We start from the raw sequence: 14,876 nt of genomic DNA, 5'->3' as shown, positions 1-14,876 counted from the left end.
ATTTCTTAGTAAGCAGACAGCTAATTAGTAACAGAATTCTTGCTATAACCCCAGATGCCCTGATTCCTATTCTACAGAATAGTATTCAGATTATCACATATAGAACACATCTTTCTTTACAGTGAAATCCTTAACTTTAACACTTACTTGTAGCATGAATTCCATACTGATCCTATTTTCAATCAATCTCATCACAAGGTGAGCTTTACACTGAAACATAGTGTAGTATTCCCAGGAAAGTGTATGTGGATGCTTTATTGAAAAGTGTAGATGAGATGCTGGACTAAAAACATAAACAGATTTACTTAATAAAACAAATTTTAATATTAAATATACAATAAATTTCATGATCACATCAAGATAATAAATCAAAAACGTCATGGGAATGACTCAGTAATTTCCTTAGCATGACAGCAACACAACTGGGAAACTTCTAAAAATAAACTTAACTGGAAGAAAATTATGAAGTTGCATGAAAAAACATAAAGGAAAATCTGAATAAAAACACATGCCACGCTTCTAGATTGGAAGACACGACAGTATAAATATCTCAACACTCCCCAAATTCATCCTTATAATCAATGTAATTCTAATATCCCAAGGTTAAACCATACACACACACAAAAAACCATTCAAGATGGATTATACATATCAAAAACAATTATAAGAGTACTGGAGTAAGAAAAAAAAAATTCTTGTCATATTTCTAGGGTGGGAAAAATCTTCCTAAAAATATATAAAATCTTGAGGACAAAGACCAGACTACGTAAAAATTTTACATTCTGAAATGATAAAGAGATCATCAGTAAATTAAAAGAAAGGTACAGTCTAGGGGCACCTGGGTGGCTCATCAGTTAAGCATCCAAATCTTGATTTTCACTCAGGGCATGAACTCACAGTTTGTAGATTCGAGCCCAGCATCCAGCTCCACACTGACAGTGCCCGTCCCCACCCTCCCCCATGTGTGCTCACTCTCTCTCTCTCAAAATAAATAGAAATAAAAATAAAAGGTACAGTCTAATGAAAAAAATTTATGACATATATGAACATTTAAGATGCTTAAAATTTTCCACTATTTTAAATAATGCTGTAGTGAATACCTTTTTATACATACGCATGTATTTCTGAGTGGCAAATGTAGAAAGTAGAGGTTTTTTTTGACAAAGAGACAGAGAGGGCACAAGTGAGTGAGGGGTGGGGAAGAGAGAAGGAGGGCTCACCCGAAGCAGGGCTCATGCTCACCCAAAGTGGGGCTCGAGCTCACCTGATGAGGGACTCAAACTCGCAAACCATGAGATCATGACCTGAACCGAAGTCAGATGCTTAACTGACTGAGCCACCCAGGCACCCTAGAAAGTAGAATTTCTATATGACAACATAGCTAGAAGCACAACTATTGAATCTAAAAATTATCTATTTAAAAAATTTGATTGGTACCAACAAATTACCCTTCAAAATCCAAATTACACTCTCACGATCAATGTGTCAGAGTAGTCATTACATTTCCTTAAAAACATGACATATTGAAACTTAAAATATTTGTCATTTTGATATTTACTCAATAATATGTACATGATCAAACTACATTTTGTCATGTCACATATAAATAAAGGCACACACACACACACAAAGGCCTGGAAGCAATATACCAAATTTATAATCATCGTTATCTCCAGGAAGAGGAATGAGTGGGCGGGAGGTATATTGCTTCCAGACTTTTTTTTTGCCTTTAAAAAGTAAACATACAAGACCTAAGTAAATGGGCAGAACCAAAGCAAAAGCATTTCATGTAAATAATACTTATACACAATGGTAATGCTCTAATTATGTGCTGGGAAACTGCCATATAGCAGGGAGTCAGGAGAAGAAAGTGAAAGACACTAACATTTATGAAGCTTTTATCTCAAGTAATTCTCACAGCCAACCTGGTTAAGATGGACTATCGTGTCATTTTACACATTAAAACACACATCCAGAAAGGTAAGTGATCATAAAAATAATGATAAAAATCCCAAGTTTATCTAACCAAATGTCTAAGCTTTCCCACGAACTTAATCTTAATCTACAACAAAAAAAAGGCTACTGGTTATACAACTTCAGGTTTCATAACCTTTATGGTGCTTTTAGACACTTGGGCAGTCTGGTTAATCCTATGGGCCCCTTTCGAGAAACTGCTTTCACATGCACAAAATAAAACATATAGGGGCGCCTGGGTGGCTCAGTCGGTTAAGCGTCCGACTTCAGCTCAGGTCACGATCTCGCGGTCCGTGAGTTCGAGCCCTGCGTCGGGCTCTGGGCTGATGGCTCAGAGCCTGGAGCCTGCTTCCGATTCTGTGTCTCCCTCTCTCTCTGCCCCTCCCCCATTCATGCTGTGTCTCTCTCTGTCTCAAAAATAAATAAACGTTAAAAAAAATTTAAAAAATAATAAAAAAACATATAGTATTACAAAGAAAACCAATTATAATGAAATGCAGTTATAAAAATAGTAAAACAATATTATAAACCGATATATACATGCTACTTTATTAATGCATTAAATAAGAGCTAGCAGTGGTCTATTATAGTAATTTTGAGGTGGTGATAATCAGTGCAGAGTATTTCAAAATATCTGCTAACAATTATAATGTGACAGGAAAAGATCTATGATTTCTACTGTTTCTTTTTTTTAACGATTACTACCATTGACCGTCACAGCATTGTCTGTTGCCTACATTCATAATTAAAGAAAACATAAAATTTCATCTAATGGCTAGTGAAAATACAAAAAAAAAAAAAATTCCATCCAATTCAATCCACATTCCCTTAGGGAATCACTAGAACAAACAAGATTGCTTGCTAGTACCATTATTTTGCTGTAAGTGGGTCTCTTCTTTACAGAGACTTTTTACATAACAGAAAGAAAGGGAGAAAAAGAAGGGAAGGAAGGTCAAGAGGGAGGGAAGTAAAAGGAAAGCAGAGAAAAAGCAAAGAGTACATAAGTGTCTAGGTAGTTGACCACTCAGATAAATAAGGAGGATGTCCTGATGTTAAAATTATCTACGTAGACATAAAAAAAAAATAATCTGTGGTCTATAAGCAAAATACTTGTTTCCATTATTTTTAAACTTTTCTGAGAGCAATGCGATATAGTAGCATTAGGAAATTAACATGGAAAAGAGAAGTCTTATATACTTTAAGAGTCTTTCTTTAATGTTAAAATCCACATATAGCCACCACATCAGTAAAAACAGTCAAGTAAGGAAAGGAGTAATCAGAGTATTACCAGTGTTTTTGACTTTGATATTATTACATGATATTATTTTGGCCTGTGTGGGCCTCAATACACATCCCAAGTTATAAACCCATAACAGAAGGTTTATAATATCATCCCTGAACAACAAACATACTTATCCTTCTCTTTTCCTCCACCAAATATGGGATGTAATAAAACTCCACCAGTTTTTAATTCATACGCCACTATTTTGTCTAGCTCCTAAAAAAGATAAAAATAGGAGTCAGTGAAAAATTCTTTACATACAAAATTTTAGACCTGAACTATGATTTCTCATTTCCTGGAATCAAAATGTAAATTTCTTAAAATAAATTAAATGTATTTGTAAAGTAGTTTATGTTCTTATAAACAAAGCAGACTACACAGCTGGCTCAATAAGAGAGCCAAAAAGCCTTCTCTACTTTGTGACTTCAGGGCTGGCCGGTAGCCTGGCATTTTTTCCTAATGGCTCTTCCCAACCTCTCTGACCTGTGTTCCAAGTTCATTTGTATATTGTATTTTGTTTCTGGTGAGGATTTAGGCAAGTAAAAAGAAATGGAGATAAAATTTATGTCAGGTATCTACCATTTTAAAACTTCTCCATGTTCTCTAATATGACACAGATCAAAGTGAAGAAAAATAGTTTAAGTGAAAAAAAAAGACAACAGAACTGTTAGAACTCAAGACTAGGGTAAATAATATATAAGCAGTATTACAGAGGTGGTAAAAATCATAGTGAAGTGGTTAAAAGCCAGGTATGAATCCTGGCTCTACTACTCACTAGCTGTGTACCTTTGGCCAAATAATTTAACCTGTCTGTGCCTCAGTTTCCACATCTGTAAAATGGAGGTAATAACAGGGTAGTTTGGAAGATTAATATAGCTAATATATAAAATGTTTATAATAGTTCCTGAAACACTGTAAATGCTATACATTATTTTTTTTTTCTTCATTAATAGGTTTTGAAATGAAGAATGGACTCTTCCAGTTTAGATGTATGAATTCTTTTATAGTTCCAGATACTTGAAATCCTTTGCAATTACCTTTTGGCTTACTTGAGTCTAGGTTTGGATGATGGAGATACATAAAATGACAAAAGGGAAAGATGGAGGGGTCTATTTCATAAAGGTATTAAGGGTTGAAATTTTTTCCACCTGAGAAAAAAGGAGCTAAGTACAAAATGAGTAAAATGTATATACATATGAACAGAATGGGCTAGGCAAAATACAGTTGATTTTTTTTCTTTTTGGCCAAATCTTTAAATAATAGAAAAAAGATGTGTCAATGACAGAGAATATAAATGCACTGAAAGACCAGCCAGCATATAATAAGCACTTACTATGTACAAGACACCACGTACATTACATGTATGGTATCTCACAATCCCCATCTACTCCCCTTATAAGGATGAGACTTAGATTAACCAAAGTCACAAAGCTTATAAATGTATGAGGCAGACCGAAAAGCAATCTCAGAATCTGCGCTCGAACTCTAAATAAATTTAGGAAGCATAGGGTTATATTACAAATGGCTACTATGAGGAGCTTGGATGTATCTAATGACTAATCTGATGTAAAGGAGTTTAAATACTCTCCTGTTTAGCAAAAAATTCTTTAGAAGTCAACACTAACACTGGAACTAGATAAAATAGACCATTAGTCTTTCTTAGTACAGTAAGTTTCATTTTGCTGGGAAAAATCAGGCACTTTCCAATGGCAGTACTTTACAATTATTAAAAGTAAAGGACAAGTGACTTGCAAATCAGGAGAACATTAACATGTCTTGTTGACTTCTAAATGAGTAATGGATCAGGCATTTTTTTACCTCTTTAATCCAGTGGCGGTATTCATTAACACCAAAAGTTTTTTTCATCCAAAGTCCATAAATATAGCCAGAAATTCCCTTCAGTACCCATTCATCAGACCTAAGCAAAAAGTCAAAATATATTCTTTTAGTCATAAAAATTTTTCAGATAAGGCCAAATAACAGAACAAGTTATAGTGTGTATTTTTATGCCTTTTAAAAAAATTAAAAAAATGAAAAGAAAAATTTAATAACAAGATATTTGGTTTAACCACTTCCTCCCACCGAATTCTACTTATCCATTCATTACACTTTACTCACATCTGACTTCATCTTTAATTAGGTGACTGCTTTACAGTCTTATTTCAAGTAATGTACCCATGTCTGTGCTCTGCTTCCCTCTTGGCCAATACTTCTGCCTCCAAAGAAGTAATTGCCCAAAGCTGGGACTATACTGCTCAACTCTTAAAGTCCACATTTGCAAACCCTATGCATAATTATCAGTGGGATTCCAAGATCTAAAGTTTAATTACTTAATTTATTCCTTGGTTTCTCAATAGGAAAGGCAATTAACACCATCCATTCATCTTTCATTCATATCCATTCATTCATTCATCCATTCATTCATTCATTCATTCATTCATTCATTTTGCCTACCATGTTCCAGGCAGTGTTACTCATTGAAACTATGTAATTTTAGAAAAATTACAAATCAAGAGGTCTCACCCTCTGCCCTTTCCCTGCCAACAAGTATACTCGTGCACTACATATAGCAGAGAACAATCACAAAAATTAATTATAATCTTACGGGAGTTTCATGTATTTCTCCAAATTCACCTCAAGTTAATCAAAAAGAAAATAAAGTGTTCTTATCTCTTACTCCTTTCAAGTGTATTAGTACAAAGTTAAACACTAACAGGAAAATCCCTACATCATTATCACTATTGTAGAGAACTGTTATTTTCCCTTATACATGATGTTTAACATTACCAATTACACTCAACATGGACATTAGAGTTCCAACGATAGTTTTGTGTACATTCAAGGTCTTTTTTCTACAGTACTCATTCAGTTTCCTAAGAAATTACTGCTTTCAAAATTCTTTTAAAAATTGTAGAACTATATTGAATTGATAGCCAAAAACTTAGGATGAAATTTACACTATTTTTTTCTGAATATATATATATATATATATACACACACACACACGTATATACATATATATATACATATAGAAAAGAAAATGCAGAAAAAGAAAACAAACTTTCCCAATTCCTTTTCTCAGTAGTTGTTAAACTATGAAATTACTTACCAAGACATTCTGGATATGAAACATCCAAAAAACTGCTGGGCCAAGGACTGGGCTAAACACCTTCTAGTCAAAGGTGTCTCATCTATAATCATGGCACTATGTAAAAGATTTGTGCTGGAATTTAAAAGAGACAGCTAATTATAACCAAGAAAGAAACATGATTCAGTCAAAATAAAATAATCACACTTTTAAAATAAGAAAACTCAAGTTAGACATAAAAAAACAGATTACGCTTCCAAAAGCTATCACATCTTTTTAAAATTCAGCTGAAATCCATAATCTTAATTAACTTTTGCCTAAAGCAAGGACTGCATTGTTTCCCATTCATTTCTGTGAAAAAATATAAGTACCATTTTCTGGGAGAAGGGGAAATTATCATTAGCCAGAAACGGATATGTTCATCAGAAACTGATCTTCCTATGAAGGGCTCTTCTAAATTCAAAAACCTTTTGCCAATAATAACTATTAATTTTTTTTAAGTAAGCTCTACACCCAACATGGGGCTTAAACTCACAAGTCAAGATCAAGAGTCACATGCTCTACCGACTGAGCCAGGCAGGCACTCCTATCAATTTTTTGTGCTCCATTGTTTACTTTCAAATACACTGACCTATAAGATCTTTCTAACACACTCCAGAAAATACAGGGGCCATATTATTACTGCCATTTTACAGATGAGAAAATTTAGGCCCAGAAAGGGTAAAATCATTGAATCTAAGATATAATATTTATAAATCTAGAAACTTCCAAAAAAAAGAAAAAAGAAAAAAAAAAGAAAGGGATAAAGTGAAGACGGGTATAAGAACAAAATAAAGTCTTCTCTCTTTTTTAATTAGCAAAGACATTTCTGTCAACATCAGTAAATTTTTTAAATGATGCTAGGGAAAATAACCCCATTAGACATCCATTATATAACTTGTATGATTTTTTTTTTTTTTACATGCATAGGCAAAAGAGACTAAAAAAAAAATCTATGAAACATTACTATCAGCTATATCTGGATGAAAATAATAGAAGTCTTTTGGGTTATTTTGAAATTTTCCTTTGTATGCTTTTCTACATTTTGAATTTTAAAACCATTCGATTTTCTATAAAGCCAACCATATTTGAAAGAAAAAAGTTTGAAACATATCTTAAAGTTGATCTGTCAACAGGGTAGCCTGTCTTCACATCATTACCCTCATTTGGGCATTTCAAATCTTAAGAAATACCAACCTAAATATACTCATGGAAGCATAAGCAGCCACTTCAACATAAGCCTCATCGATGAATACTGTCTTAAAACAGGAGTATGGGTATCGACATGTAAGAATTTCTTCATAAAACTCAAAAACTTCATGAAGATATGACGTAGTATGTTTAAGCAGTGGAAGAAGTTGAGGTAAACAAAAATGAGTAACCTGAAAATAAAAAGCAGGGAAGATTGATCATTAAATGAAAGTTTAATTTTAGTATTTTAAATTTCCCAAATGTCTCAATTGTAAGGGAAACTTCACATTAATATAAATCTTAACAAATTCAAGGTAATGAGAGAAAATGCTAGTATGAAATTAATAATTACTTTTACTGTTTACAAAATATTCATTGTACTTGAAAACTAAAATCATGATGGATTATAAGTCTGTGAAACGCTTAGATTCAAAGAAAATACAACTTTGGTTCCAAATTAAAATTTCTTCTGCATAACCACACAAAACAAGAAAGATTTAAACTTCCATAGCTTATTGTAAATCCACCTTTGATTCATAAATATCTAACCTAGTGAATATCACACTTATCATAGTACTATTTTAATAATTAATAGTTAATATTAATCATGCTACCTTCATTACATATAAAGAGCAGTTCCAGTAGTACTCCTAATATCTCAACCACATATTGAAAGCTATAGGGAAGCTTACTGGTAGTTAAGAGATGCGAAATACCAGCAACGGAAATTGTAATTCTGATCTCCTTACACGTCACATCCCACCTTGGATATGGCCACTTGAATATCATATACCATCTCATCCCATACTATGATTCTGTGCCAAATACATGGTATCAACAATGACAGAGATCACTCTGATTAGAATGACTTAGCAAAGTTTTATGCTGGAGATTAAATCTGAGCTAATCTTTTTGGATTGGACAAAAGTTTGATAGGAATGAAAAGGTCAAGTAGACATCTCAAAGACAGAAAGAAATATGGTATGGTCAGGAAAATCTACAGAACTATATTGAATATAACAAACAAATAGGAAAGTAATGAGAAAAAAGCTAGAAAGGAAAATTAGGGTCAAATTCTGGAAGATACTGAAAGTCATACTAAAGAGTTTTTTTTTTTTTACTTAAAAAAAATTTTTTTAAACATTTGTTTATTTTTGAGAGAGACAGAGACAGAGTGCAAGCTGGGGAGGGGCAGAGAGAAAGGGAGACACAGAATCCGAAGCAGGCTCCGGACTCCAAGCTTTCAGCACAGGGCCTGACACAGGACTCAAACTCATGAACCATGAGATTGTGACCTGAGCCCAAGTCGGCTGCTTAACTAACTAAGCCACCCAGGCCAGCTACCCTTTTTTATAATGTGTATTTATTTATTTGGATTGAGAGAAAAAATGCCCATGGGGAGGGGCAGAGACAGAATCCCAAACAGGTTCCACACCGACAGTGCAGAGCCCAACACGGGGCTTAACTCACAAACCGAGAGATCATGACCTGAGCCTAAATCAGGAGTTGGGACACTTAACCGAATGAATCACCCAAGCACCCCTAAAGAGTTCTGACTGTTGTAGGAATGTGGAGGCAAGGAAAGTTTTTAATGTATGATAAAAATTATTCTAACAGCATTAGAACAGATAGACACTAACATACCTGAGTACTGAACATCTATGTATGATTAATGGTCAAGGGCCCAAACTACATCATAATGAGCACTCCTCTTGGTATACAAACAAAAACCGAAATATTATTCATCAGAAAAAGATTCACTATTAAAAAAACCTACATGACAGCAAATCTGATAATGCAGCAAAAACTCTTTATTTGAGACAGAGAAAGACTAAGTCATGGTTTCGTTAAGTACTCAAGAAAAATATTTCTTAACTATCATTTACCTTTCTCCCATCCAATGGCTCGGAGTGGGAAAAAAAATCCTTCCAAAATACAAAGTAGGTACTATCAAATGTTGATTTTACAGTTGATCATTTGCCAAAGATAATAAAATTCACCGCCAATCTTATCAGTGAATATACTTTTAAGAATCAACGTCACGCCAGCAAAAGCAAAACCATTCATAAAATACCCTGAATATTTTCCATGAGTGACTTTTATAAATCTTGTGAGTTTCAGGAAAGCAAATTAAGAACAGAGTGAGGAGCTTACCGACAGTCTAAACCTAACTGCCCTCAATTTTTGCTCACATAACAGAAATACTGTTGAGATATATATGGTCACAATATAAGTTTTATACTAAGAAAAAAAAAACCCTAATATTGAAAATGTATGGGACTAAGAATAAATAAAGAGAGATTCATTCAAATGTTACTTTAAACACATATAGAAGTAGAGAGGGTCAATAACCAATACATCACTTCCTAAACTTCAGAAGTCTCATGCTTGGGGAGGCCTAAATGCACTAATAGGTCTACCAATTAACATACAATTTGTGGCAAGATATGGAAGAAAACTGCAAGAAGCTTTCATGAGTATGTGGACTAGAATTCTAAACTCTGCCTCAGCCTTTTCTTTTTTCCTCTGTATATGCTAAAGTGAGAACAAATCTTGTTCTTTAATTTTGAAATTGTGGAGTGTTTCAGGTTCCAGAGATGGGGCTATAACATTCATAAACATAAACCAAACAAAAAGATGACATAAATACAAATTAGTTACAGAAATCAACCCACATACTCTAATCAAGGTATACTTGGGGCGCCTGGGTGGCTCAGTCGTTAAGCGTACGACTTCAGCTCAGGTCACAATCTCGCGGTCCGTGAGTTCGAGCCCCGCGTCAGGCTCTGGGCTGACCGCTCAAGAGCCTGGAGCCTGTTTCCGATTCTGTGTCTCCCTCTCTCTCTGCCCCTCCCCCGTTCATGCTCTGTCTCTCTCTGTCTCAAAAATAAATAAACGTGAAAAAAAAAAAGGTATACTTGAAGCTCTTTTGGAACACTAAGCTCTCTGTTGGAAAAAAACCTAAGACTTTAATATAACATTTTAAAAGGAATTCATTCAAGAATTTACATCATTAAATACATCAGATAAGGAATCCTTTTCTGTCTAATGATATTCTGGATAATGGAAAGAATAGTCAGGAAAAACTTAGCATTTCATTACTATGCTTCCTTTTATCAGGAATGAAAAGCTGGGAGAGAAAGGAGCAAGAAGCTATGACTCACCTCGTGCATATATGGATCTACAAGTATTTCAAAAGGTCCAATGGCCAAAGAGATATTTGACGCAGCTGTTGGAATGGTGAGCATATAATGGAAGGTCTTCTTCCTCATATCATGGGTATATACTGTCTCCACCAAATCTCCATTGGAAACAGCCACCATTGCGGCATCTACCGTAAATTCTAATTTCCATGTACATAATTCAGAGTATGAATCAACGCATGGGAACCAAAATCTAGAAAAAATATCAAAAGTGTAAAAAATATAGTGAGAGCGTAACCTACATTGTTTCCCCACTTATAAGTTTGTCTAACTTTTATAGAGTATGTGTAAAAAGAAACTTAAGCTATCTGCCTGCTGAAGCTTGTTACTGTGCAACTTCAGACTTTGATTAAAGATAGAAACTTTTCGGGGTGCTTGGGTGGCTCAGTCACTTAAGCATCAGACTTCGGCTCAGGTCATGATCTCACAGTTCATGAGTTCGAGCCCTGTGTTGGGTTCTGTGCAACCAGCTCAGAAACTGGAGACTGCTTCCGATTCTGTGTTTCCCTCTCTCTCTGCCCTTTCCCCACACACACTCTGTCTCTCTCTCTCTCTCAAAAATAAATAAGCTTTAAAAAAAAAAAAAACAAAACTTTTCTCCACATATTCTTTGGCAATATTAAGAAAATATATCGGGGTGCCTGGGTGGCGCAGTCGGTTAAGCGTCCGACTTCAGCCAGGTCACGATCTCGCGGTCCGTGAGTTCGAGCCCCGCATCGGGCTCTGGGCTGATGGCTCGGAGCCTGGAGCCTGTTTCCGATTCTGTGTCTCCCTCTCTCTCTGCCCCTCCCCCGTTCATGCTCTGTCTCTCTCTGTCCCAAAAATAAATAAACGTTGAAAAATTTTAAAAAAATAAATAAATAAAATATATCATGTAATACAGTCAGTTCAAATCCTTAAAAAAGAGGTAGGCAATTCTTGGCTTCAAACTTCTAAATTAAAAACTATTTTCATTTGCATATTCACATTAGTTTTTATATAGTATTCATTACCAGAAACTAAAAACGCTTACAATAAAGTTGTAAAAAACACAATATGCAGAATCTAATCCATAAGTTAGAAAACTGTTTTGGAGAATGGGATTGGGATGCATCACATAAATTCCAACAGTGCTAGCAAAGCCAGACAAAAAATTTCTATTCCACATTCTATCAAGGTCAGGTTTTACTACATGCCAGGGTCTATACCTGATACTGCAACACAAAGAAGTATGAGACATCATCCTTGGCTTGAAGAAGTTAATAATCTGAGGATTATTAATAACAATCTGAAGAGAATACGCATACTGTAATATTTCAACAATATATAGTGAACTACTGAGCTTTGAGAATGAACTACAATCACACACAGCAATGAAGGAAAATCTCACTACCATGGTGTTGAACAAAAAAGGCCAGATAAAAAGAGCATAATGCATACACTTCCATTCATATAAAGCTCAAAAGCAGGTATAATTAAGCTATATTACTTTAGAAATCAGAATAGTGGTCACTGTCGGGCAGAAGGATATGAGGGAAGCAGGTAGTGTCTAGAAGTGAGTAGGAGGTGGGGACTCTGCAATGTTGGTAATGTTCTTTTTCTTGATGTGAGTGTGGATTACACAGGCTTATTCACTTGTGAAAATTCACTGAACTTTCCTATTTACAATTTAATTTTCTAGATGCCGTTTTACTGCAGTATAAAGTTAAAAAAATAATGAATTGAGATGATTTTAGAACAGTCTCTTTTTTGAAAAGTAAAGACAAAAGGGAAGACACAGGACTGAGAAGGAATGACTAGTGGAACAAGATTGAGAAGAAGTAAATCTGAGGATGAAGCTCATACTTCTCAATTTACACTAAACACATGTACTGCATATACATACAAAAAATTCAACTGAAAAATGAAATTAACTGAAATATATAAGAATAATCTACCTTGTGGAATTTTGATACCCACAAGAGAAAACATGAGCACCTCTCTCTGCCATACTTCCCTCAACACTGGGTACCACAAAATGAAGACCTCCTTTTGGCTGATCCAAAGAAAAATTGATGTGTATCTTTAGGACCTTTAATTCTGCAACAAATAAATATACATATGCATTGATACGTAAATATATAATAAGGTCACAATGGTCTATATAGCAAGGCACTAAACATAAAACGAGAATTAAAAGCTCAGCTTTAAATGAAAAATCACACCACTTACCCTACTTTCAGCTCTCGCCTTTTCTCCACCTATATTAACTCAATAGCCTGCCTCCACTGATGTCCTTCCACTCAATTCTAGTCACTGCTAGCTGTGTTCTCCCAAGATATAACTCAGGTCATGCCATATCCTCCTCCCAACTTTTCTGACAATGCTATACTGTCTAAAGAAAAAACTTCAAAACTACCTATCACATAGGAAATTTAAGAACACTTAGGATTCAATGCAAAACTTGAAAAGTAAGGACTTAAAAAGTCCCCCACATTGTTATCCCTAGTTGACTTTGGGGAACAGGAGGAATAGGGAGTGAGTGGGAAAAGCTACCCAAGAATTTATGTAATATGTTATTTACATTATCTTTAATTTATACATAACAAATACATGTTGCTTTTGTAAGATTTTTAATCCTATGAAAAAGAGGTTTCTTTTAATTTCCCTCAGACCATCACAACCATATGGACTATGTCCATTCCCTGAACATGAAATGATAGCCTTCTATGCCTATCCCCCAAAAGTGGGCAACCCTCAACCCCCCACCAAACACACGAACTATTAAAGAAAAAATAAAAAGCAAAAACAAAACAAAAATGTCTCACTTCCTTATCTTTGTTAATTTTTATAAGGCTAAATAAAAGTAGGCAAGTTATGCATAATAATTATAATGGCTGTGACTTTATCCAAGAGAAAACAAAGATTTAGAAATAATAAGAGTGTGCTCAAAAGTGCACAGTGGGTGTTAGGAACCCTATGTTCTAGCACTGATTCTACTACTATTTAGTGACCTTCAGTAGGTCACTTGCTGTCTAGACTTCAGATTATTCTTCTGCAAAAGGAAAGAAGTGAACTAGGTGATTTTTTTAGGATTCTCCCCGCTATAACATGCTCTAATTTTAAATTGATTTGATATCGCGTGCATTCTCAACTCTCGACAAATTGTTCTATCCATCCAATATTTTTTATAACTTTCACTTTAAAAAGAATACTGAATGAGTTGTTTTTTTGTCATAGCCCTTAATTGCTATTTTCCTATTAACCAGTGATCTTTAAAAAAAAAAAAAAAAGAGCTTCCAACTTTTGTATATTTCAAGTATTAATTTACAATTATGACATCATTAATTTTCATGTAAAAGTTTTCAGTCACTAAGTCTAACATGATTTTATTGTATAGTCAATATATTTTTGGTGTTTTACCATCAACATGTTTCCATAACTCTGAGGGAACCTTAATGCAAAGTTCTCCATTTCCTGCATCAGGATCCACAGCACTAACTGCAGCGGCATAAGCATTGGAAAAATAATTTAGATTTCTCCTGGGAAAAAAAAGAAAAAGAGATGTTTTAATAATAAGCCAAACATTTCACCAAGTATTTTCTTCAATATTTGGTAGCATTTGTTTGTTAAGCGTTATATCATCTTATATAATTTATGAGAATGCTTTCTGGACAAGTAACTATTACTCATCATGACAAAACCTACTAAATTATAAATACGGTATCATATATAGCAAATTCGCCAATGCCATGTGATTATTATAATTACCATATCCTTCATTAATTTTGGAATGTCAAAGTCACTATACATTCCTGATAGAAGTGAAAAGAACATATGCAAAATTGAAGAAGTATTCTTTATCAATATGGCAAACATTTCAATCGATTCCACAAACTATGATCTGACAGAAATTAAGATGTTTAAAACAAGTTAGGATGGGAATCAAGTCCTTAAAATGTAGTACTGCTTACCTTTACCCCCAGTGCCTGACAATGTAAGCTTAAAGGAGGGAAACTTTTGGCTGCTTCACTGCTGTACCTCCTATATGCCAGGGGGGTATACTCTATAAACAGCTGTTCAATAGTTACTTGGCCTTATTTCCCACTGGATGAAAACAATACACATAAGTCTTATGAAG

General features: G+C 34.4%; 1 protein-coding gene across 3 annotated transcripts in view; it reads right to left on the bottom strand.

The window, feature by feature from the left end:
- TAF2 (TATA-box binding protein associated factor 2) overlaps positions 1–14,876 on the bottom strand; it is a 95,851-nt gene that overhangs the window by 62,218 nt on the left and 18,757 nt on the right. For 2 of the 3 annotated variants that reach the window (XM_045453814.1, XM_045453816.1), the window contains exons 4-11: positions 14,159–14,277; positions 12,694–12,835; positions 10,739–10,970; positions 7,581–7,765; positions 6,366–6,479; positions 5,075–5,174; positions 3,387–3,472; positions 148–283 (exon numbers count right to left, since the gene is read on the bottom strand). In XM_045453814.1, coding sequence (XP_045309770.1) covers positions 148–283; positions 3,387–3,472; positions 5,075–5,174; positions 6,366–6,479; positions 7,581–7,765; positions 10,739–10,970; positions 12,694–12,835; positions 14,159–14,277 — 1,114 coding nt within the window. Of the gene's footprint in view, positions 1–147; positions 284–3,386; positions 3,473–5,074; positions 5,175–6,365; positions 6,480–7,580; positions 7,766–10,738; positions 10,971–12,693; positions 12,836–14,158; positions 14,278–14,876 lie in introns of those variants that run through there. The other variant, XM_045453817.1, reaches the window with a different exon arrangement.

Source organism: Leopardus geoffroyi, chromosome C3 (genome assembly GCF_018350155.1).
Source record: "Leopardus geoffroyi isolate Oge1 chromosome C3, O.geoffroyi_Oge1_pat1.0, whole genome shotgun sequence".
Taxonomy (NCBI): Eukaryota; Metazoa; Chordata; class Mammalia; order Carnivora; family Felidae; genus Leopardus; species Leopardus geoffroyi.
Note: the sequence above shows the minus strand (reverse complement) of the source record. Positions and strands in the feature narration are given on the sequence as shown.